At 36.2% G+C, this 26,230-nt stretch overlaps 1 protein-coding gene across 23 annotated transcripts in view; it reads right to left on the bottom strand.

The window, feature by feature from the left end:
* The window catches only part of LOC103316326 (serine/threonine-protein kinase PAK 3), a 271,885-nt gene that overhangs the window by 5,586 nt on the left and 240,069 nt on the right, over positions 1-26,230 (bottom strand). For all 23 annotated transcript variants that reach the window (XR_004345306.1, XR_004345308.1, XR_004345307.1 and 20 more), the window contains one exon: positions 21,194-21,412. Coding sequence is in view for 20 of the 23 variants with exons in the window: in XM_031930175.2 (XP_031786035.1) it covers positions 21,194-21,412 (219 nt within the window). In the remaining 3 variants the exon portion in view is untranslated. The remainder of the gene's footprint in view (positions 1-21,193; positions 21,413-26,230) is intronic.

The following is a 26,230-nucleotide window of genomic DNA, read 5'->3' as shown; positions in this document are numbered from 1 at the left end:
CTTTTGCTTCCTCCAAGAAAATTTAATTATCAATGATCAAGTGGTGCCGCGACACTATTTACTTCTATATCGGTGTTCGGATTTTATAGTATTCAGAAAAAATGCATATTATTACTGTTTTCAATTAATTTTTGTCTCATTAGCATTTTTGTGTGCTAAACTATGATTCTACCAAAAATATTAGCAAAAATACTGTTTTATTTGTAAAATAAATGGATGTGTAATTCTTGAATGTTTAAATCATCTCTTTATTCTCCAGGCGAATTTTAGGACCGTTGAGTTAGCTGCGCATGCAGTGTACTTGGATTTATTATTCATTATTGCTTTTCCGCTATTTAACCAGCTGCAGAATTGTAGCTTATATCAAGTGGCTTATGTTTTATTAAAATTTTCAGTAAAAATATCAGCAAAAAGCCGATTTTATTCATACAATAATGAACGATGTGCGATTTTGCGATTCTCCAGACAGAAAAACGTTAGGGCCGTGAAGTTTGCCACTTATAAGCTATACGTACAGTCTAGTTAGATATTGCTTTCCCACACACTTCTATCATATTAAGTGGCGCGGATTATTAGTGCTATATGTTCTAGATATCAATATATATATGGACGTCGTCATCAGCCACCTTATACACCTAGACACCGCCCTTGAATGATATTTACACCTAGACATCAGAAACTACGAAGTGCACTACCAAGACCTCATCATCGGCCACCCTGCATACCTAGACACCGTACTTGAATGATTTTTACACCAAGACACCGAAAAATACCTGAACCTTGTCATCGGCTACCCTGGCTATCTACTTACTGTTACTGCTCCGGAACGCAGAACATGCACCAGCAACCTCTTAATTCTAAATATCGCGCGCGATATTTAGAAATATGAATTTGACTTTCATATATAGATCCACCTGTATTTTTTTACGCTTAAACCATAGAGTTTAGAGTGAAAAGCCGAACCAAGACGGTTAAGTAAAAACTGACATGGCAGTCTGTTTTTAAATAATTTAACAAGTTTCTACACAAATGAACAGACATGCAACTTCAATATTATGGATTTAGCATGATCACAACAGATTTTGATGTTGACAGTAACCGGCCTCGCATACTGATGTTATGGAAATATCTGTCTAAGTCACCTAGGAAACCTCATCACTGGTGAATTCGAGCACATAAATAACACTTTTCTATAATTTAAACTTGTGCTGATTTTGATTAACACTGTCTGAGACTCTGAGAACTATTTGGTACTATTTGCTGTAGTTATGGATCTGTTATTCTGCTGTAGAGCAGACAGGCTGTACTAAGTACAATACGCGTCGTATACTTCTATGTGTTTAGGTACGTGTGTGTACGGTTAGGTACTGTCTAGTATGAAATATAAAGTAAAGCCTGAATACGAATTAGAAGACAAAGATATTCAATTAAAAAGGAGAAACAAAAAATCAGATTAGAAAAATATTTTTGAAAGAACTAAAGTAGATTATTGTATTAAAAAATAAAATATACGAGAATATACGTATTAAAGAAGAAGACGTGAAAATAGCTGAACAAGCGAAAATTAAAAATATTTTGAAACCTTTTTCGATAGTGCAAATTACACAAGTTGGAAAGTCAGATTGATGATTCTATTAGAATATGAAGATTGTCAAAATCCTGCAACAAAGTTAATGACTGAAGATGACAAAAACAAAGAAACAGAATGGAAGAAAATAGACTTAAAAGCCAGAACAATAATTACACTGGCACACAAAATAAAAAAAGTTGTCTGCGCGAGAAATCAGACCTATCTATCTTTATGTTTTTCGGGTGGCTGAATTCGAATATAAGGTCAGTTTGGCCCCATCACGTCAGGGTCAAGGTCAGTTCAAGGTCAAACTGAGAAGAAACAGTTTAAACCGATTAAAATGTCATATCAAAACTTTCCAAAAATGGAAAAAGATACCGAAAAATTGTAAAAAATCTTATTTAATCACATAATATCTTCCTTGTGTACAGAGAAAAGTTGCTTTCGTTTATATTTTTTTCTTATTTTGCTTTTTTTCCACTAGCTTAGTAACTCTCGATGTCTTTCTTTACTCCTTTTTTCTCTTGTAACGAACTCTTTTTACTTCAAATAACCTATGCAATGGGTTTCTTTTTCTCTTTTTGTTATTTGTTTTAATGTCTCTCTTCAGTGTTCAGCAAAAATCTGCCATCATGTTGACATTCCATCTTCCTTGGTATTGATTCTCCATTACACTTATATCTTGATGAAATCATTCTCCCTGTTCTTCACTGACATCTCCTAGATTAAGAGGGAAGTAATCAAGATGGGAATGTAAGAAATGCATTTTATAACTCATCAAGCAACCCAAATTTTTTAAATTCTCCAACATTTGTTCAACTAGTTCCTGATAGTTCTCACTCTTTTTATTTCCTAAAATGTTCTCACGAACAGTTTTAAAACTTTGCCATGCAGCTTTTTCTGTGTCGTTTATTTTTGTGATAAATATTTCGTCTTCAAATAGAGTACGAATTTGAGGACCATCAAAAATACCTTCTTTTAATTTAGCTTCACTTATTGCGGGAAACTTTTCTCCCAAATACTGGAAACAATCGCCATCTTTATCCAGAGCTTTGACGAACTGCTTGAGGCCAAGTTTGATATGAAGTGGTGGTAGCAGATAGTTTGATGGGTCAATCAATGGCGTACGTATAATGTTCCTCGATCCTGGTTCAAAATGTGTTCTAGTTGGCCATACTTTCTTAACGTAGTGATTTACCCTGTCTCTACTATCCCATAAACACAAGAAGCAGGGAATTTTAGTAAAACCTGATTGTTGTCCTAAGATCATGGTTGCAATTTTAAGATCACCACAAATTTTCCATTGATGTTCCAAGTACTTTATTTTTTCCAATACAATTTCTAAATTTTCATAACTCTCTTTCAGCTAAGTCGAGTGAGCTATGGGAATGGATGCAAACCTGTTTCCGTTATGAAGCAGAACAGCTTTCAGACTTCGTTTTGACGAATCAATAAAAAGTCTCCATTCCTCGTCTTTATACGTATTCGGTTTTATTGCATCGACTAAACGTTTAACATCTATACAATATACCAACGAATTCTCTTCATCGTTCGTAAAAAAATTCCTAAATTCTTGTTCTCTATCTCGATAAAAAGAGGCCGTTGTTCCTTTTGCTAACAGATTTTTCGTTTTAAGAACTGACGCTAGATATTCTCCTCCATCTTTACGTAATCCTAAATTTCGAATAAGATCACTTAACTCTTCTTGGTTAAAGGTTTCTGGAGCTTTTCTTGTACTAGCTGGCAGGTATTCTTCGTTTGAGGATTCTTCGTCAGATTCTTCTTCAACCTCAGAACCTTCTTCGTCACAGGACTCATCAACTTGCATTTCTTCTACTTCGCCTGAGCAGTCCACATCCATGGGTTCGATACTAACAGTTTTATCCCTGACTTCTATTCTCACAGGTTTCACTACTGAAGAAACGTCTGCGTATACAATTTTAGATTTAGTAGCCATGTTAAAACCTTTGGTATAAGTCATACAAAAATAGCAGTCATTTTGACACGTTGGAGAAGACCATATCATTGGTTTTGTAAATTTCAAGTTTCTTTCTGTTTTATCTCTTTCCCAGCGTGTTACCATCGCATAACATCTACTGCAAAATTTTTGTGGCACCTAGTTTACATTTTGATTGGCTACTTCAATACCAAACAATTTTTCGGTATCTTTTTCCATTTTTGGAAAGTTTTGATATGACATTTTAATCGGTTTAAACTGTTTCTTCTCAGTTTGACCTTCAACTGACCTTGACCCTGGCGAGATGGGGCCAAACTGATTCCGGATTTGGATTCAGCGACCAAAAAACATGAATATATAGCATTTTAATTTTTTTAACCGTTACTTCCCAATTTGACCTCGAACTGACCTTGAACCTGACGTGATCGGGTAAAACTGACCCCACATTCAGATTCAGCGACCAAAAAAACATGAATGTATGGCATTTTTATTTCTTTTAACCATTTCTTCTCAGTTTGATCTTGAACTGACCTTGAACCTGGCGAGATGGGGCCAAACTGATTCCGGATTTGCATTCAGCAACCAAATAAACATAAATATATGTCATTTTAATTTTTTTAACAGTTACTTCCCAATTTGACCTCAAACTGACCTTGAACCTGACGTGATCGGGTAAAACTGACCCCGGATTCGGATTCAGCGACCGAAAAAACATAAATGTATGGCATTTTTATTTCTTTTAATCATTTCTTCTCAGTTTGACCTTGAACTGACCTTGAACCTGACGAGATGGGGCCAAACTGATTCCGGATTTGGATTCAGCGACCAAAAAAACATAAATATGTGGCATTTTAATTTTTTTAAACCTTTTCTTCTTAATTTGACCTCCAACTGACCTTGACCCTGACGTGATGGGGCCTAACTGACCTTATATTCGAATTCAGCGACCCCAAAAACATAAAGATAGATAGGTCTGATTTCTCGCGCAGACAACTTTTTTTATTTTGTGTGCCGGTGTTATTAGCACAGATAAATTAGCATAGATAGCACACATATCTCAGATAAATTTCACTAGATGTATTTAAGTCAGTCTATACAGCCCTGCAAATAATATGCAGAGGAAAAATTGAAGAAATAAAATTGAATTTTCTGTGAAGTTCATCACGTAATTTTAATATTTATTAAAAAAATTAAAATACTTTAGCTTCATGGAACTATTTTACGTTATTTTAGTACGTTATTTTATTACATAAATATTTAGTTCTAAATACTACTACTAAATTCTCTTAAATACTTTAAATTTGTTACAATGAGTTGCCTTATAGGTGCTACCGTACGAGTAGTAGTGCGGAAAATGGGGGATAATGCGCGATAAATATTATTTTTCTATAGTTTTCAATTTAGTAAAAGTATTAAAAATGATTAATTTCTGAGGCATAAGTACCCATTTTCCGCACTATCATCCGCATGGTAGCACCAATATGTCCATTTATTTTAACAAATTTAAAGGATTTAAGAGTATAATTATTTTAAACTAAATAATTATATAATTAAATAACATACTAAAATTACGTAAAAAAGTTCCATGAAGCTAAAGTATTTTAATTTTTTTAATAAATAATAAAATTACGTGATGAAACGTTCGAAATCGATATATATATATATATATATATATATATATATATATATATATAACATCCCGTACAAGCTCCGCATAAAATTATAAATTATATTTAAAACTAGAATTCGTTGAATAAAATTTTAGATTTTATGCGAGAATCTCGCGCTCCCCCACTCTTCATTTGAACGCTTTGGGCCACAACTGAGCTCACAGCAGCAGCATAACATCAGCAGCGCTACAAGCAAGCCAGCAGCGGCAGCTGAAGCAGTAGTAGAGCGAGGGGAGCGTGCAACACGCGCGTATATCTGTATCTATGGAGCGGCGAGCGTAGCGACGCGATAAGGCGCGAGAGAAGGAGTAGCGACGACGCGGCGGCGCAGCGCGCACATTATAATATACTTGTTTGAATCATTTTTGTAAAAAGGTGTGTTCATTTGTATGAATGTAAGAAGTTTTTCCAGCGGCTCAATACCCGCCCTCTCCGATGCCTTTATAAGAACTTGTACAAGCTATCTGAGCTCACTAGCCAAAGCGCAAGTTAAGCGCCAGCGCAACTAAAGCGCCTAGTCCCTATTCATGAGTAACTTACACCTTGAATAGGTAAAACTTAGAAACATCCGTATTTCATGATACTTATAAAATTTGTCAAGTCTAATCTGATAGCGCAACTAAAGCGTATCAGATAGAGAAACTTAGAATAACCTCAAATCTTTTGTATACTTATAAAATTCTGATCTATAGACTCAATAACGCAAATGTAAAGCGTATTGATCTGCAAAAATTTTGTACAATCAAAGCGAATTCATACGATTCTCTTTTACCGAGAATATATTCAATTTACGCGATATTCTCTCTCAAAAACTATTTGTTGAAAATATTTATATTTGTTATCAAAACGTAATAACAAAATTTTATTATTGTAACATTCTTCCACTAACTGGTATCCCGGACCTCTATTATTATAATAATATATAACAACATAAAATAAAACTTTCTATTTATGATCAGTCGTTGTAATTACGTCACAGATCAGTAAATAAGAACTACTCTTCACTAAAATCTAAATTCATTTACGCGCATAGGACCGCGAAGAGTGGTGAACGTTTTAAACAACCTGACGTCACAAATCACATATTAAAACTATACGATGAAATGCGTAATTTTAGTACATCACAAAATCACGTCAATATTTTCACTAGGAAATCAATTTACTCCTACTTTAACTTTCGAGTCAAGTAGGGGTAATGAAACTACTGTTCCAAGTAGCCTTGAAAATAATGATGATCCATATAATGAGCAAAATCAAAGTAGAGAAAGTTTCGATGTAAAACGAAAATCCAAAAAAAGAAAGGAAGTCCTGTAAATAGATATGGAAATCCTGTAACGCATTATATTTATGTAAATAACATTAATGTAAATGTACCGAATATATTTGAGGAAGCGTTAAATTTAAATGAATGTAAAAACTGGAAGAGTGCGATGGACTCGGAAATGAATAGCTTAAGGAAAATAATACTTGGCAAATTGTTCAAAGGACAAAATATAAAAAGGTTATCGATGTAAAATCGATGTACGAAAAGAAAAACAACAATGTTTATAAGGCTAGATTAGTTGCTAGAGGTTCCCAACAAAATGAATACATTGATAATGTTTATTCACCTGTAGGTAAAAAGCAAACTTTAAAATGTATGCCTTATTGTTGAAAAAATAATTTATTTATAGAACAAATGGATGTAGAAACAGCTTTTCTGAATAGTTTCTTTAAAACAGAGGAATATATTAATGAACCAAAAGGTTATGAAACAGGAAAAAATAAAGATTGCAAACTGCAAAAAGCACTCTATGGTCTCAGAAAAATTCCAAGAGCTTGGTACGATTGTTTTAACAAATTTATTGAAAACATTAATTTTATGAGAAATAATTATGATTAATACTAATATATAAACAATACAACCAAAGATACAATATACATACTAGTCTTTATAGTTGATCTCCTAATTTGTTGCAGAAATAAAAACAAAATAAAATAAGTAAAATCTAGTCCAATGAAAAGATTTGCAATAACAAATGTAGGCAATATTAGCCAAGACATTGATATAGATAGTTACTATGGTGATAATAGAGATAAATTGACTTGACCCTTACGAAAATAATGTGCAGAGATCTGTGCATAGATCTCTGCAACGTGGCGAGCGCGCGGAATACGAATTCGCGTTCGCTCGTCACACCCCCCTTCCAGACGCTGCGCAGATCTCAGGAGCAGCTCTGCAACCTCGTTGCACGCCTGACCTAATGAAACTGTAAACAGGGTATGGGAAGGGTAGGAAGGATCGTCTCGATGAAAGAAAAACACCGTGATTGTAGAAAACTAAGGTACTCTATTCCCTTCAATACTCTGCCCGTCTTTTACATCCTGCACTACTTCTTTTTGTAGTCCCAGGGTTTCGACGCCAGGATCTTCTTGTGGCGCTTGCAATCCGGGCACTGGTGCGATCGTCGTACTCCCGGATATCCGCAGACAAAGAAGCGCGGTTCCTCTGTTCTGTTCTTCTGCAGGTATTCCGCGCTCTGCAGCATTTTGTGCCGGGCCACCTCTTCCTCGTGGCGCGCACGTGCGAGACGTGCTTGCGCTCTGCGCGCCCGGAAAATTCACGCAAAAGACTATAATAGTGTAATATTCCGCAAAAATTTCAATTTTTACTAATAATAATCCCATACAACGCCTTGTATAATTGAATCGCTAGCCCTTAACTTAAGCCGCGACCACCGATCTCCGAAATTACAATTTATATGTGCAAAATAATAATGACACGTGTGTCCGAGACACAATTCGTCACGAATGAATCACCCGTAGAAATTCAATTTTCGACTGGAGAACTTTGACCTCTTAATAGGTTAGGATAAGGCGTTGAGCGACAAATCACCGAGGCAGCGTTATCAGCCGCCGCAGTAACAGTCCAACTAAATAAAAAAGGGATCGATGGCCAGCGCAAGCGCTTTTAGCCGGACAGTAGTCAGTCGGTCGAGTACAGTTGTAATAGTAGCGTCTTAGGACTAAACTTATTTTATATAGCGCGGTGCCGTATTCACGCGCACAACTAGAATTAATCATTTACGAAACACAGTTTTATTTTATGACAATTATTACCAGAATATTTCTAAGAGTGTATCCTACGTATTAGGTAAAATCAATAAATATTTTAAGTGTATCTAGACGATATATTACCAGTACAGTTATTTGTCGCTGAAAATACCTACCCACGATAATCAATTATATTTAATATTGAAGCAGTATACTCCTAGAGGTAAGCTATTTAATTATTATATAATACAACGATTTTCTCATACACCTGTATAGGTGTCCGACCAAGAATCCGCTACCCTTACCTCCTCCCCGCCAAGCTCAATCAAGTCACTAGTGCAAGCCGCTCAAAACTACGTGGCATTAGAAGAAGTTGTGATCGCGTGGGCCTGCCACTAGGCCTACCTCAACTCATCGTGAAACATCGGAAGAAGCCCCCCCCCCCCCCCCCCCCCCAAGTCTTGTGCGGTAGCGCTTACACTATACAGATTCCGGCTCGTGCCGCTACTGCGCTAGCTCACGCGTGATGTAAACAAACGCTGTTTACGTCGGCGCCGCTTGCTCGCTGCCGTCCTCTCGCCGCTGCATGCTGCGCGTTGTGTACGCTGTTGCTACGCGCCGCGACGAATACGGCTTGACCGTTTATCCGCGCTTGGAATTAAACTTTCATCGCACGCTTATATGCTTCGCGCCCCTCTAAACTTTACACGTTGAGGCGCCAGTTTGTCACGGGGCAACTGGGCCTCAGCGCGACAGCTGCGAAGATGCTGTCACGTCAACGAGGGGAATAACTCACTCTTTATTGTTCGCATGGCTATCCCTCGATGATGCTGGAGTCGGCGACGGACGTTAGCCGTCGGTGCAATGCCAACTCCGGTTGTCCGGCTAGGCGCGCGCTCTGTAGCCGCAGCGCGATGTAACCGGCTTTACTCTATCGGGTTCGTCGGAAGGACACGATAAGGTCGCGAAATAAAGAAGAATGTGTCTGTGTTCTATTGTAAGGTATTATATTCTCTCACGATGTTGATACAATGTAACGCGTGGAGCGAGAAAACGGGTTCGCACTCGCGGCTCGTGCTGAAGACGAGCCGACGACTCGGTGGCAGGGAGCCTCGGCTTTGGCGTCTGCAGCCGATTCGATATGCCGTTAATCGTGCAGTAACTGTTGACATAAACTTACGATGTCCGTGCGCGCGTCGATTGCTCGGTCTCCGCGTGTCCGCCTGCGACCGACGGGGAGAATCCTAATGAGCTGGAAGGCGTTCCTTTTGCTCAAAGCAGTGACATTGCTGGGGTACCCCGGGTGCTCGAGGTGGTGTTGGCCCGGATGGACTCCTTTAGCAGGTGGTCTCTGGTTGCTGACAATGTTCTCGATGCAGCGAGCGCGCGAAATACAAATTCGCGTTCGCTCGTCACAGCATATAGTTATTTATCATTCGCGAGAACATTGAAATCCTTTTGTTATGTTTTTTACGTCAATTCGTCATTGTCGATGTGACATTCGTTTGAAAACGAGGTAAGAAAAATGTATGCTACAATTCACTTAAACGAATTAATTAGTGCAGAAATATACCTCATAAAAATGAAGATGAGAAATAGATTATTTGCTGTTGTATGACAATTTATTATACATTTATGATACTATAGATGTACTTATTTTAAAAGGAATTGGAAATTATTCTAATTCTAAACGTCAATTAAATGATAGCCATATGCTTGAATTCAACATTTTAATATTATACTCGATTCTTGATATGCAATCTACAGCTAATTGTTAGAGGTTGTCTAATATTTAATTATTGATAGACATAAAGAATATATCCAATTTAAAGTGACAAAGTTTCTGGATTAATATAATCAAGTGGCGCAGTAGCGCCACGAAGGCGCGTTTTACTTCTATATTGGGTTTTTAAATTTTTAATTCAATAAATACGAATATTTACATTATTGTATCTAAATTTTTTTGGCGTATAATCATATGTGTATGCTTAACTATGATTTCTGATCAATATATTGTGTGAAATGCTCACTCCTTCGCATTTTAATATTTTTACAATTAAAGAATTATTAAGATTAAATATTATAAAATTAGTCAACCAACACCCTTCCCATTAGAATGCAGCAAAAGATAAGATAAATAAACTTCAAATTAAATATCGATAAGGAAACTAAAACTAAAAGAACTAAAAGATAGAAACGAGAGACGACAACGTTATCAAAAATACAAACAAAAACGTGACAAAATCCGAATAGAAATAAATAAAATCATTAAAGATTATAAAATGCGATGAGGGCAAGCTTAAGTTAAATCAGAGAAAAATCAAATCCGGACGCTATTACATACACATACACGCACATACAGAATCGAAAGGTGGCGACAGTCAACAAAGGAGGAGAGTGCATGCAGAAACAGGAGGGGGGCACTCGCGCTTTCCCTGTGCATTAAAAATCCAGCCGCTACGAGAAGGAGAAGGCGACTATCAACGAAAGAAGAGCGCAGATAGAAGATGCACGCGCAAGCTGAAGGTCAAGGTGCGCCGCACTTGACTACAACGTGCAAGCCCCCTCATTGGTCAAACAATCCTCTCATAGTTACTCCTATACGCCAAATGGGAACCGCGAGGAGGCTAGAAGAACTAGAAGAAAGAGATAAGCAACCTCCATATGAGGAAATATGCAGCTTTAGAGGTTCCTGATTGGCCGTCCTTCCTCTCTCACACACACTAGACACAGGAATGCAAAGGGGGTGGCAAGGAGGATTTTAAGTATAAAAGGCCCAGGGCACAAGGCCCGAGTGTGCAGTTTTTATTAAAAATTAGAGCAGCGCGGAAGCTCTGCCCAAATCCAAGCCAGTACGTCACATCGGACTTTAACTTTTACGCGAAACTTCAGTCGGGACTTATTTTAGATCGTGCAGAGACTTAAAATATTTTCGATCATATCGGACTTTGAATACTGAAGTTGTCGTTTGTCGTTCCTGAGGAAAATTATAATTGCTTTACAATACATGCGTTAGTTGTCAGCGAGCGTTAAACAAAATCTTGTTGCTTTGAATAAACTTAATTGAGAATTTAACCGCGAGTGCACATTTAGATCCTTAAACTCTTAATTTCTGACGCGCCCATTCATACTCGAGATCTATTCGCTTTGGAAGCTGAGCCGACGCCCAACTGAGAGGATATGCTGGTAGCAGAGCAGGTTAGAAGCAGAACAAAACACAAAATAAGTGAAATACACACGCACAGGCCGCACGCCTTAGTAAATATTTTATTTCTCTCTTTCTCTTATCACAATTCGTTGCACGAAAAGTCAATCGCATCTTCCAAAAGTCTAACATAATATTAATCCGTGATACAATCGTAACGATCGGAGTGATGTCCTACTTAACTACTAAGGGAAGATTAATTTGCATTATAAATCTCAGTGTTGGATTTACACTAAAAATACATAAAGATGGCGGTTTCAAACGACTTTGCCTTTTAAAGCAAATCAACCCGTAGAGTTACTGTCAATGTTATGTCCTTAACTCTCATATGTTAAGGACATAACATTGACAAGAAAGCGTCTTTTTTTATAAAAAACAAGCATGTCTCTACAAAAATACTCAGATCCGTTTGCGATTCTTCAGCCCAACATATTCAGACCATGTAGTTAGACACACACGGCTAGTATTAAGACCGTGTATTTAGCCGCACATATTGCTTCCCACGCACTTATACAGACAAGCAGGATTAATTATGTGATCACACATATACAGACCAGCTGGACTACGGGTGTGATTCATTTTCATTTCATTTTTTTTTTTTTTTTATTAATTATCAAGTAGCGCGGTAGCAGTAGCCAGAATAGCCGATGACGACGTCTAGGTAGAATGAACCGTAGTTTTTTTTGTGCTTTGGTGTAAAAATCATACGATGACGGCATCTAGGCAGACAAGGTGCCCGATGACGATGTCTAGGTGAGGCGCACCGTAGTTTTTTGTGTCTAGGTGTAAAAATCATTCGATGGCAGTGTCTAGGTGTACAAGGTAGCCGATAAAGAGGTCTAGGTAGTGTGCTCCGTATTTTTGGGTGTCTAGGTAAATAAATCATGCAATGACGGCATCTAGGTAAACAGAGTGGCCGAAGACGACGTCTGATTAGTGCATAATCAGACGTCGTCGTCGACACCGAGAACTACGCACCGTAGTTCTTGGTGTCGAGGTAGATAAATTATTCAAATGCGGTGTCTAGGTGTAAAGGGTGGTCGAAGACGACGTCTAGATGGCGCGCTCCGTAGTTTTTGGTGTCTACGTAAATAAATCATTCAAGGGCTGTGCCTAGGTGGACAAGGTAGCCGATGATGACGTCTAGGTGGAGAGCTTTGTAGTTTTTGGTATCTAGGTAAATAAATTATACAATGACGGCATCTAGGTGAACAGGTTGGCTGATGTCGACGTCTAGGTGAAGCGTTCCGTAGTTTTTAATGAACAACTTAAATTTCCTTTATATGTATGAGATCGTGATTCAAACACCATAAGTTCAATAAAAAGGGCATGGTAAGTTACGTGGTAAGTATTTTGAGAGTTGTTTCTATAGGATTATCATATAACTTAACTCTAGGTTAAGTAAGCCCTTTATTGATCAAAAAAAATTTTGTTGCTTCTTTATGATTAAATATAATAAACTGGACTTTGTTTAATTGATCTCAGCTTCTTTTTACCTGCCATTTCGTTGCGGAATATATCAAACTTTCCTAATCTTTTACTTTTTTAATAGTTAAATTTTTTAGAGATTTAGATTTCATAAAATGAAGCCAGCAAAAGAAATCCATAAACTTCGACGCTTCACAAGAGTTACCCTAAACCAAAACAATTTCTCCTCCTTCGGCTGACGCGCGCGTGTACAGCCAACACTGCAGTTTAGCCGTTGACTGTAGCTCGGACCTATGGCCTAATGAGTAAGAGAGAGCGCGACTAAGCTGAAGCGCGAAGAGAGGAGTAGAGGGGACCGTGCGTGGGAGAGAAAGTCTAACATTCCCATACATCCCCCATCGACCAAAGTGATTAGGGGTTTAGGATCAAATTTGTATTATTCATTCTGCATCGTCCGGTCGTCTACTTCGAGCAGCATCGACCAGCCATCCTCTGAACAGACTTAACCCCGACACCTATGTTCCTCAGCATCGGTCTGAGAAGCACTTAGAGATACTCAACCCTAGCTCCTACGTTCCTCTGTATCGGGCGGGGGGTGAGAGCTCAACTCTGTGACCTACGTTCCTCTGCATCAGGGCGAGGAGCGTTTCGTATCTATTACCTAGTGGCCTTCGTCTAGCAACAGTTTTACTCAGCTGTTTCGCCTTGTCCTTCCCTTCTATTCTCTTCGTTATTTCTTACTGAAGGTAACACTCGAGTTCTTCTTGTTCCATTTCGTATCGCGAACAGTCACAGAAGACATGCTCCTCATCTTTGTTTGCTTCCAAACATACTGGGCAATTCGGATTGTCCTCTATCTTAAAGCGGTGTAGGTAAACTCGAAAGTATCCATGTCCGCTCAAAAACTGCGTAAGGTAGTAATTCACTTCCCCGTATCGTCTATTGGTCCAGCCAACATACGTGGTATGAGGCGGTGGGTCTATCGCCCCTTTTCACTGGAGTCCCATCGTCTTTGCCACTTAGCTAGGGTTTGTTTCTTCTACTTACTCATTACAATACATATTTACTTAATTATTTAACCTCAGTGTTTATTATTATCCACCTTCTAATCTAACAGAAAGAGAACAAAAGCATTTTATGAAATTCGGAGGGATAGTTAAGTTGAGAAGAGTCCAAGACTCAACATCTGCAAGAAATATTAGCACATGAACAGTTCCAGATGCTTGTTCTACGAGAAATAGAATCATCGATGGGAGTATTCTATATCCAGAACTTCGAAAAGTTTTGTGTTGTGGTATTTGTCACAGCAATACACATTTTAGTGAGTAAGCATACTAGGATTTGCTTTTGAAACTGATGTGTTGTGTGTAAACAGTATAGTGAGACGAGTGCGATCAACTCCAGCATAAAAGTAGATCTAAAAGGCAATGTATGTGAAGTGAATCGGAGAAGTCTTATCGCTATGCGTGCACTTGGCCATGAACATGCTGGATTGTATACCCTTTGTGGCATCCTGGATCTTTATAAACCGATTGCACAAAGTGCTTTTGATGCTGTAAGAAATAAGCTGAGTGAAGTTTGTGAGTAAGTAGCGCAGGACTCTATGATGGAAGTTACCGGATGAGAGGACGTCGGCTCTTACGAGTGAGCAATTAGCATCATCGGCGCAGAAAGTGCGCGAGTGTGTTGTTTGTAGCGCGCGCCTATCGAGAACGGCGACTACAGATAAGTAGATCTGAGCTCTTTTTGCGTTGTATAAACTGTAGCTGCGGCTTCAGCTGATACTGAGTAACGGATTTCTTGACATGACTTAGCGCTTGGTGTGCAGGAACAAGATTAGCCGGGCAATACATTATTTCTTTCATTTTATAGTACATCGGGATTCGTTTTATTTTCCCGAGTTGTTTCCTCCCGTTCCCTACATCCTTACCATAAATACCGTCGTCTCCACGGGTGTTGCAACAAACGAATGCAACGCTTATCTGAGCAGCTGGCTCCGCACAGGAGAGTGGGGAAGGATCGCACATGTGAACATTACGTTCGCTAAGCAGCTGTTGAAGCGAGCTGCGGCGCAATTGTATTTGATAAAATCTCTGTTCGGTCAAATTTGCATTCCATCGACTTCCTTTCCAAAAAGATTGCGTTGGATCAAATTTCTATTTGGTTAAAATGCCGTCGATCAGATGTATTTGTTCAACTTGTGCAACGTTTTGTCCATGGTGGTGGACCTTATCAAAAGTATGTATGAATGTAGATAAGTCAAAGATGTGCGAGTTATTGAATGATAAAAACACTTATAAAATAAGATCTTTTTTTTTGGATGTATTGTTGTCAATCAACAACAGAATTATCACAGTTTTAATTTTAATAATGTAAATATTTTAGACCGTGAAAGCAATAGATATAAAAGATTAATTTCTGAAAGTTTGTATATTAATATGAATAAACATTCCATTAATACACCAGAAGATTTCCAAATTATTAGTAAACAATATAGTAGAGTTATAAAGTGGTTGGATAATAATTCTAATATTTCTTAATTTTCTAAACATAATTTTTTAATTTTCTATATTTATTAAACTTTCATAACATTTGAATTTACATTATTTTATAATAAAATATTACTTTATTTGTTACATTATTCTTGTAGTCGTGTCTTATACATAACTTTAATTTAAATTTAAAAACGTTGAAAACGATTAATAAGGCGCAAGATATCTGAACAGGTCAATAAGCAGCTTAGATACCCCAACATCACTGCTGTAGTGTGATGGCAAGCATACAACTTATGAAGACACGGTGAGAGACAAGTTCGAGCTAAGCATAGCAGAATCCATGAGCCTTGACTGGGCCTAAAAGTTGCAATATTAACATCGTCCATTCCAGCAAGCTTCGTAATGACCTTGTATGCATACTTGGTTAACAAGAAACGCTGTCTTCTTTGTGAATAGTTCATCTCCATTGTATCTTGAGAAACTAACGTATAGAAGAAGGCATTGTATTCTTTAGCAATAACTCCAAGAAATATTTTATTATATTATATTTACTACTTTTTATGAATCGCACTCTTTTTACTTGTCGACTTTGAATTATCTTTGTAGCTCGCGGAATTTGACCCACTCGCTGAGCTTATCTTGTCTTGGAGAACCACCGTGTGAAGAAATTTGACTCATTGGCTTCTGGCAAGTCAGAAGATGTATCTGCGACTTTATTCACTAAAATCGTATTAACTTTTGTGTTGTACTTGAAGTTTTGCAAAATTTGAATTCTTTCACCCTGAAAATACATTTATAAGATATAATCTTGCTCAATAAGCTGAATACAATAGATAAAGTATTTTAGTCTTATTAACCATAATAAACCATCTAAAACCATGATTACCCACTCTTGCTCCTGCAGCTATTTCATTGTCTGTTCAGCTTCCCAAGATCATTTTTGTGTATGCACTATCTCAGATAAGTTGTAATTGAAATTTTACAACCCATTGGTTTATCTTTGGCCTCACTAAATCAGAAAATTGTATAATGATTAGCAGCCAACCACATTTTGAATTGCCGCTTTCATTGTTCCACTTTCCTACTAAAAGTTGTGATATTATAGCTATCACTTGATGTTTTACTGAGACTAGCGGATGATTTTTAAATAGCTAGAAGAATATTTTATAGTGTAACATTTATTTTTTTTTATTTATTGTAATTGTAATTTATTTATTGTATCCACTCACAGGTAAGATCAGTATAAGTTGATCCAAATTCTGATCTCCAGTCTACTGACTCTGGAACTTTTGTTGCTTTTGGGTGATAACCCAATTCGCAATCTATGAATTTATTTAATTAATTCTTAGAATAATTTTTAAATATTTAACGAATTTAATAACTATATTTTACTTACATATTTTATCAGTGAAGCTATCTTCTATTTTTATATGAATAGAATAATATTTATTAATCAATTAAGTTTTAGTCACTGGTATTAATATCACACTATTTACAACTATTCACAACTTATATTTTTATATTAGAAAGAGAAAGAACAAATAGCAAGTTTTTTGGCGTTTTTGAGAAAAACTGAATTTTGAGCTTGTGCGGTGAATTTACGTCTATACTTTGAGTCTCTCTTGAAATTAGTCTTGAAAATATGATGAATATTTTTATAAAACATGAAAAGATCATGATTGAGAGTCCTTCTATTGCACTCACAAAAATGTATTCTTGTGATTAGCGGATGTTGTCTCAAATATGGACCAAGACGAAATCCACTTGGTATTAAACGATTCTTCCATAACCAAGAAGATTTAATTTGTATTTAGAATAGTCAAGAAGTTTGATTAAAATGGAATCTTCTTGGTTATGAAAGAATCATTTGAGACAACATCCGCTAATCACAAAAATACTTATTTGTAAGTATGGTATGAGTATAAATGTTTCTGTTTTAGATCAGTGAACAAAATTGAAATATATTATCCAAACTGATTCAGAAGGATTATCTCTACCACAATCAGCTGTAGCAGGTGCCACCACACTGCCTGCTAATGGTTCAGTAACTCAAAAAGTAGAAGAAAAAGTTAATAAAAAAGACGTGAATGAAGAGAAGCAAAAATTGACGGTATTGAAAAGAGATGCATCGAATTAGAGCATCCATTGTTAGCAAAGTGTGATGATCGTAATGATACTTTGAACAAAGATATTAAGGGAGTATTTTTTTGTTCTCATCTTGTACCAATTATGCAAATTTCATATAAAAATTCGTTTATTTCAGCAATGATCTGAAACTATTTATTGTTTTAAGCCCTTATCAAGAGAAAAGTTAACGTAAAATGTTTGGAAATAATCGTTCAAGATCTGGTGTGATTATATTGCTTTGTGGTATGCTATTGGTTTATAAAATGCCATTTTTGGCATATGCTATAAGTTATTACTAAATCACTGCTTAATTTCATAGGTGCTGCTAAAGTTTAGTAGGTGTGACTGCATGTAATAAAGTAAAAAAGAGAGCTTTAGTTTTATGCAATTCTGGCGTAGGAAAGTGGAACCATGAAAGCGGCAATTCAAAATGTGGTTGGCTGCTAATAATTATACAATTTTCTGATTTACTAGTGAGGCCAAAGATAAACCAATGGGTTGTAAAATTTCAATTACAACTTATCTGAGATAGTGCATACACAAAAATGATCTTGGGAAGCTGAACAGACAATGAAATAGCTGCAGGAGCAAGAGTGGGTAATCATGGTTTTAGATGGTTTATTATGGTTAATAAGACTAAAATACTTTATCTATTGTATTCAGCTTATTGAGCAAGATTATATCTTATAAATGTATTTTCAGGGTGAAAGAATTCAAATTTTGCAAAACTTCAAGTACAACACAAAAGTTAATACGATTTTAGTGAATAAAGTCGCAGATACATCTTCTGACTTGCCAGAAGCCAATGAGTCAAATTTCTTCACACGGTGGTTCTCCAAGACAAGATAAGCTCAGCGAGTGGGTCAAATTCCGCGAGCTACAAAGATAATTCAAAGTCGACAAGTAAAAAGAGTGCGATTCATAAAAAGTAGTAAATATAATATAATAAAATATTTCTTGGAGTTATTGCTAAAGAATACAATGCCTTCTTCTATACGTTAGTTTCTCAAGATACAATGGAGATGAACTATTCACAAAGAAGACAGCGTTTCTTGTTAACCAAGTATGCATACAAGGTCATTACGAAGCTTGCTGGAATGGACGATGTTAATATTGCAACTTTTAGGCCCAGTCAAGGCTCATGGATTCTGCTATGCTTAGCTCGAACTTGTCTCTCACCGTGTCTTCATAAGTTGTATGCTTGCCATCACACTACAGCAGTGACCTGTTCAGATATCTTGCGCCTTATTAATCGTTTTCAATTCGCCGTACAAATACGGGTTTTTTTAACCAAAAAAGGACAGGTACGATAACATATTAAAATTTATGATTAAAATATATTTCTTGATTTACCTTCTATAGTATATTAGAAAATTATCGCGTGTCAAAAAGTTCCTCCTCCCTGGTAGAAACATTCAGCATCAGTTGGCGATCCGTTGGCCGAATTCGTAATTAGAAACGACACGCCATGGCTATTTTTTTACTATCGGATATACATAAAAAATGTTTCCCGTAAACATGTTATAATGTAGATGCATTAACCAATTACCATAGAGTTAGAAATTAAACATTATGTTGATGGTATATATTTAAGTTGAATGGAAGCAGCTTGGCGATTACAAAATTATCAAATTTGTTATAGAAGTCATTTAGTAGAAAATATGTCTGTACATGATAAAAACAACTTTGGTAGGAAATAGACCAACCATGATAGCCCATTCGCCAACGGTTGACCAACGGCGTTTGCCAACCGCTGCCCAACCAAATTGAACTGTTAGAAGTCTGCTCTGTGTGTATTAGCAAATATGTGCTGTGTAGCTGATGCCGTGCATGCGCACTATAGTCACTCGTAGCGACTCGTACGTACACCTTTTCACAGAACCCCGAAATATGAAAGTTTATACTCGCTCAAAATCTAATTTTACGATGGTCAAAACCATATTATTGTTTGATCTAATGCTTGTTTATTAATAATAAAGTCATATTAATAAATTATTTAAGCAGGAATTAATGATTTATTATATTTTTGCACGAGTTTTAAAATTGAGTAAACGTTTCCGAATGGTTAGTGTAAAAGCGTGACAAAATATTGCGTCTTTTGGCCAATAGCTGCTAGAACTGTTGACCAGACTTCATAAAATTGGCCCGCTGTTGGCGAATGGCTGGCGAACGTTTCTACCAGAGTAGAAATATAAAATATTTGAAGTAAATAAAATTAAAATTGCAATAAAAAATATCAAACACGACTAACAGCATGGTTTGAATTAAATAAAGTCGATGATTTTGCAAAATCTATAGAATACATAAATATTCCAGAATTTGATATTTTTCATAAGAGTAAAAAATGGCAAAAAAAATTTAATGAAAAATTATACTATCGGTAGATTAAATGTAGTTTCTTCTAAAGGTCACGAACGGTTTCATTTAAAATCCTCTATTATATTAAAATGTGTCTGGTAGTCTCCAAGTACTTCAGCAAATTTACATCATTCTGGTCACTTCCTGTTCATTTTCGGTATATTTCCGGGTCATTGCTGGATATTTTCGGTATATTTCCGGGTCATTGCTGGTTATTTTCGGTCACTTCTGGGTCATTTTGTATTTTTTCCGATTTCTTCCGGTCCACTTCCGGTTCACTTCCGGTCGACTTCTGATCTACTTTCGGTCAGCTTCCGGTCTACTTCAGGTTTACCTTAACCACTAAGGAGGGGTAGTTTAAGAGATGAAGTGAACTTATAGCCGGAGACTACCAGACACATTTTAATATAATTTTATTGTTTATTTTATAGAATATTCTTTTTTGTCTAAAAATATTCTTTATTGATACAAAATCCGGCGATGACTAAATCAAATTCATCATTTTGTAAATAAACGTTCTATGATAAAAATAATCTTTCTTAATTTGATTCAGTCATCGCCGGATTTTGTATCAATCAAGAACACTTTTAGACAAATAAAAACCGCTGCTAATTTATTGGCACGTAGCTTCCTCCAACTAAATTTATAGGTCTAATAAATAAAATATTGTTTTAATATACAGTATAATCAGCCTGCTAATGTATGATGAGGCGGTTTTCGATACAGAATTTAATATATAAGTTTTGTATGGTTCATTGCCCAAAAGGTTGCAAACCCCTTTGTTTTTTATTATAAAAAAACGAACGCTGCTGTCAATATTTTTTTCACAGAATATATATATATATATATATATATATATATATATATATATGTATATATATATTCTGTGAAAAAAAAATATATGGGAGGTTTTCTGTCAAATCGAAGATCAAAAATTTTTTCTTCTTCAACTCACGGTAAATATGTTCCAGAAACAGTTTCCGATGCACCTGAATTTTTTCAGATTTTTAAATTACTTTTCACCAAAATGGTAGGGAGCCAAAGATGTCAATTTTGGCAATTTTTGTTTTTTTAGCACAAATTAATTAATTAATAGCTCTTCAGGGAAGCATTTTTCACTATAGACATAAATATACTTTTTTTTTTAAATTTTCTCACCTTTTCAATAAAAATACCCTTAAAGTTATATATATATATATATATATGTGTGCGTGTGTGTACGTGAGTGTGTGTGTATATAACCCTTAAGTATGTGTGTATGTTTGTGTATATGTGTGATTAAAAGGGTTCATTTGCTAATTAAAATTTACTTATACATACTTTTACAATTTTAAAGATTTGGAATCATACCTTTAATAATTCAGAAGCTGATGATCGCTTTTCCACTTCCACTTCTAAACATTGATCTAAAAAATCTTGAAAGATACTTGATAATTTATCTTTTTCTTTTATATCTGGTTTTCCATTTGTTGCAATTAAATACAATGCTTTTAAAGGGTTTTCGTTCAAATATGGTGGTTCTCCTTCTATCATTTCAATAGCCATTATACCCAATGACCATATGTCAACCTATATTACAAAATAATTCTTAAGAAGATATTTATAAATGATGTAATGATTTTGATATTTTGTTTTAATGAACAGTTAACAATTGATTTTATTGTAATGGTGGGTAGAAATGATTTTGTCACGCCTTAACTATAATATCTTCAAAAATTTTGAAAACCCCTTAATAATTTAATAGGTTTTTACTTTTCAAGCAAACAAAGTAGCTACATAATTGAGTTGTAATGTGCTACTTTATCCATAGGACATAGTGTATATATTATAATGTAACTGGTCTACATGTTTATAATGCCTGCGTGATTGCATTTATGCACTCATACGTGCAATGTATATGCGAACCGACCAAGACCGTGCAATGAATTGTGAGACCAAGCGCCAAAAAGTACAGCGACTCATGGAGGGACTTTTTAGAAACGACATAGCAGCAATTCGACGATGCCACATGTAACTTAGAGAAGCAAAGTTATAGACCGCGTAAGTGTAGGTTATTCATAGGATACAGGTTAATTCCGCTGATTTACTGCAAGATGCAGGTTAATTATGCACCGATAGGCCCTTGCTTACCTAGTTGACCGACTGTAGAGCACGACTAGGCTGAAAGAACTATGAAATCGCAACCCAGCGATAGTGTAAAGAGATAGCTGCACTAGTTTAAATTCAAATTTAGCCACAAATAATCGTGTAGCAAAAGTCCGACCAATCAGTAGCTGCCTCGTCGAAGAGGAATTTTCTAACATCTAGCGTGCGCTAGGATTAATATAAATTGTGAGTCTATGTGATCTAATCTGAACCTTTAAAATTGATTCGAATCATCTTGTGCAAAGAAATGAGTAGAATCATAAATAAATAAAAAATCAAGCGAATTCCTCTTAATTATAGAAGAATTATTTCAAAACGAAGCGGATTTTTTCTTAAATCTATAGTACGATCGATTCTTCTTCGAGTAAGACCTAATTTTTGTTAGTGCAGGGAAATAGAATTTGCTGGCTAGTAGTTATACAAATTAGGATTGTTGTACATTTTACAATGATAATTTCAATGCTTACTGGTCGTCCAGTCATCTAGCAGTCTAGAATGTGCAGAGAGTAAATCATATGCATACTTACTAAAAACAACTTATTAATAACTTAAGAATCGATCTTTGTATAAATATACATATTTATCGCTTTTTCAATCAAGATTGATCGTAAAGAAAAATTATTATTATTTTGAAAAATTCAGAAAACGAACATACAACAAAAACTAGCTGGCAAAATTAAAAATAACTTCTTTTCCCTAATTTAGAATTCAAAAACATACATGCTAAATTTTGTAGACATTCATAGCCTCAATTCGAAAATATTGCGGAACACACACACACACACCCATACGGACATTTTGTAAAAACACGTGATTCGAACTGTACAAACCTCAAAATAGATTCTAACCTATTTTTGAGAGAGTCGAAAATTTGACTATTACAAAGCTTTCTTTAGGAGGAAACAAAATAAGGGACACATATTTTCTTTTGCACTGACATCCACTTGAAAGGGCTGAAAACCGACTCCAAATTTTACTAATTTTTCATCATTTTTATGCAATTTATTACTTTAAGGAATAGTTTACGATATTTAAAAATGGTTGAATGGAGCACACAGAAATGCTTTCCCCTTTTTTTTTTTTTTTTGAGCAATTACCCTGATTTTTATAAACATGAAAAAAACTAAAAATATAGTTTCTATAAAATTTAAAATAAGGGTTGCAACCCATTGGGTCATAAACAGATCTCATATCTTTGTCTTCTTAGGATAAATTTACACTATATTAAAACAATAAAATGAGCAATTTTGTAAATATTTACTAGAACTAGTAAATCATCCCAGAATTATAAATATGTGGCAAAAACATAAATACATTATACAACCAAAGGAAAAAAAATTGGATTTAGTTGACTTTTTAATAAGAAATGGTTTACAAAAAGTAACCTGGTCATAAAACATTTCACATAAATCAGCACTACTCACATATAGTTATAAAATTAAATATTTTTGTCATTTTTTTACGTAGTTAATTACTAATAATATATATGTATACATATTGTAACGGGGTTCGGTTTCGGGGGAAAACTCGGCAATATCCGACAGGATCACAATCCCTCGGTGCAGCGCAAAACTCTCTCGACGCTTGTGATTAACCCGCGTTGCAACGCAGCTCGCTGCAAGAGCTGCTTCGCGAACGTCGGGTTCGCACGTGTGCTATCTCTCCGCACTCTCCTGTGCGGAGCCGGCTTCTCACATTTGCGTTGCAACCGCTTGTTGCAACGCCCGCGGAGGCGGCGGTATTCGCGATAAGGACGTAGGGAACGGGAGAGAACAACTCGGGAAAATAAAGCGTCCCGATTAAAATAAAATAACAAAATAATATATTGTACGGCCAATATTGTCTCTTTACTAATGTGCGCCGAATCACATCAATGTCGACTCGACATGGAGAGTATCTCGTGAAATGTATGCGCGCAAACGAAAACTTGCCGCTGCACCAAATCGCAAAGCTGTAGCCGCTGCTACTGCGGACGCGATAAAGATAAAAGGGCTCAGCCCTACTTATTCGCTGTCGCCGTTTTCGGTAGGCGCGCACCACACACTCACACACACTCTGCGCCGGTGGTGTTGTTGGCTCACTCGCAGGAGCCGACGTCCTCTTGTTCAGTCGCCGATCGACAGGCCAGGTCGTCCTTTCCTATGGAAGCAGAAGTTAGCAGGGACGTCTTCTTCTCGCGATCTTATAAACTCTCACCCTCTTGCACTCTATCGGTCGTCGCTCGATGTAGTCAGTCTCACACACGAGAGCTGACGCGTTCGCTATTATGGCCGGAAGCTATCTGTCTGTCCGACGGACTGCGACTTATACGCGAGGCCCCGAATCTTGTCTCGTTCTTGCGCAACGTCGCGTTTCAACGATGCGCGAATCTACCCGATTTCGCACCTGGTTACAATATACCATACAACATAATAAGATTGGTCCAGATATGTCGTATGCTGTAAATAATAATCTTCTCAGAATGTAGCAAATATGTTTATTTGTATTTTTAATCTGAATTATTTTATAAATCATATGCGACACATAGATATACGTGTATATTATACATACATCATCAGAGGTGATCTTGAGATTTGGTCCAGATAAAAGGGATGCGGTAAATAATCGTTTGTGCACACATAATTTTTTTTAAGTTTTTTGTTTGTGAACATGAAATGATGAATGCTGTATCTATTCATGCATATCACAAGATATAATCTACAGATTTGACCTGATAAAAGGGATGCTGCAAAAAATTATTTGTGCCGATCTTTTTTTTAAAGATATGTGTTTGTGAATATGAAATGACGAAAATCTTTATGTATCATTTTCTTTATGCAAAGATCACTCACATGAATTTTTTTAGTTGGAAAATATAAATTAATATCAAACAATATAAATTTCTTTGAAGAAACCATAATTTATAATGAAATAGATGTTTTAAACAAACATTACAATAAATTATATATTTTAAATATGTATTATATATTTTCATTATAATATCTTAATACATGTTATAAACATGTATAGTTATATATATATATATATATATATATATATATATATATATATATATATATATATATTTACAAGGTAAAATGTTGGCAACTATAAGTTTGGTCTCCACCCTGGTTGACCAACGAACCTGCTAAAAACGTCACTTTGGCCAACAGTTTATCATTAATAAGCATTTCTACCAGGGCATCTTAATAAATCAGGACATTTGTACAAGAATTCTATTCCAATTTCTCCTTCAAAATTTCTGTATATGCTTATAAATATACGTTAATGAATGTAGTGAAATCAGTTTTATATATGTCAAGCACCAAGCATAAAAGTTCAGCAGGTGACATAAGATCAGCTGACTAGTGGTTATTAAAAAAAGAGGTTACAATTTTCGAAAATATTATTTTAATGCACACTTGCCGTCCCATATATACAAGGTGACCCAATTTAAACGGGCACCGCTCATAACTCGTCAGGGACAGCCACAATCGAAAAAATGGTAGAGACCAATTTTACGTTCAGAATGGTATGTTCGGTTGCGGCACTGTAGGTCATCGCAAGGTCATGCAGCCAGATTGAAACCCCGCCTACGTAATTCCTCTAGCAACGCCAAATTAAAAAAATTGGTAGAGATTAAAGTTGTAGGATATCGAGGGGACAACCCGATGGTGACCTTGGATTTGACCTTGAACGCGTTTTTCAAGGTCATTTGAAGGTCAACTTTCGATTTTTAAATAGGAACCCCATTCTTTTATTGCGGGAATGGAAAGAGCGGTAAATTTTACGTTCAGAATGGTATGTTCGGTTGCGGCACTGAAGGTCATCTCAATGTCCTGCAGCCAGAATGAAACCCCGCCTACGTAATTCCTCTAGCAACGCCAAATTAAAAAAAAGTGGTAGAGACCAAAGTTGTTGTATAGGGGGGGGGGGGGGAGAATTGTGACCTCGAATTTGAGCCAGTCCTACAAGGTCATTTCAAGGTCAAATTATTTTTTTTCAAACTTTACTTTTACTTTGTATCCGAGATGAAATCCCTTCTTAGATGGTCTCTGTCTAGCGGCCAAGACGCAAATGAGCCCTCGCTAGCGTCCAAACATAAGTCTCGCTATTCCCCGAATGATCCCTTCCGACGGTTAACTTGCGAATGACTCCTCTAGGTGGTCGCCACCTACCTACCCGAACTCCTGATGTGCGAAAAATAAAAATGGCTCCCGAAATAAGCCTTTTAAAATAAGTCCCGCGCTCAGTCTTGCCACC

The sequence above is a fragment of the Nasonia vitripennis genome (assembly GCF_009193385.2).
Source record: "Nasonia vitripennis strain AsymCx chromosome 4 unlocalized genomic scaffold, Nvit_psr_1.1 chr4_random0010, whole genome shotgun sequence".
Taxonomy (NCBI): domain Eukaryota; kingdom Metazoa; phylum Arthropoda; class Insecta; order Hymenoptera; family Pteromalidae; genus Nasonia; species Nasonia vitripennis.
This window is presented reverse-complemented; position numbering and strand designations above follow the sequence as displayed.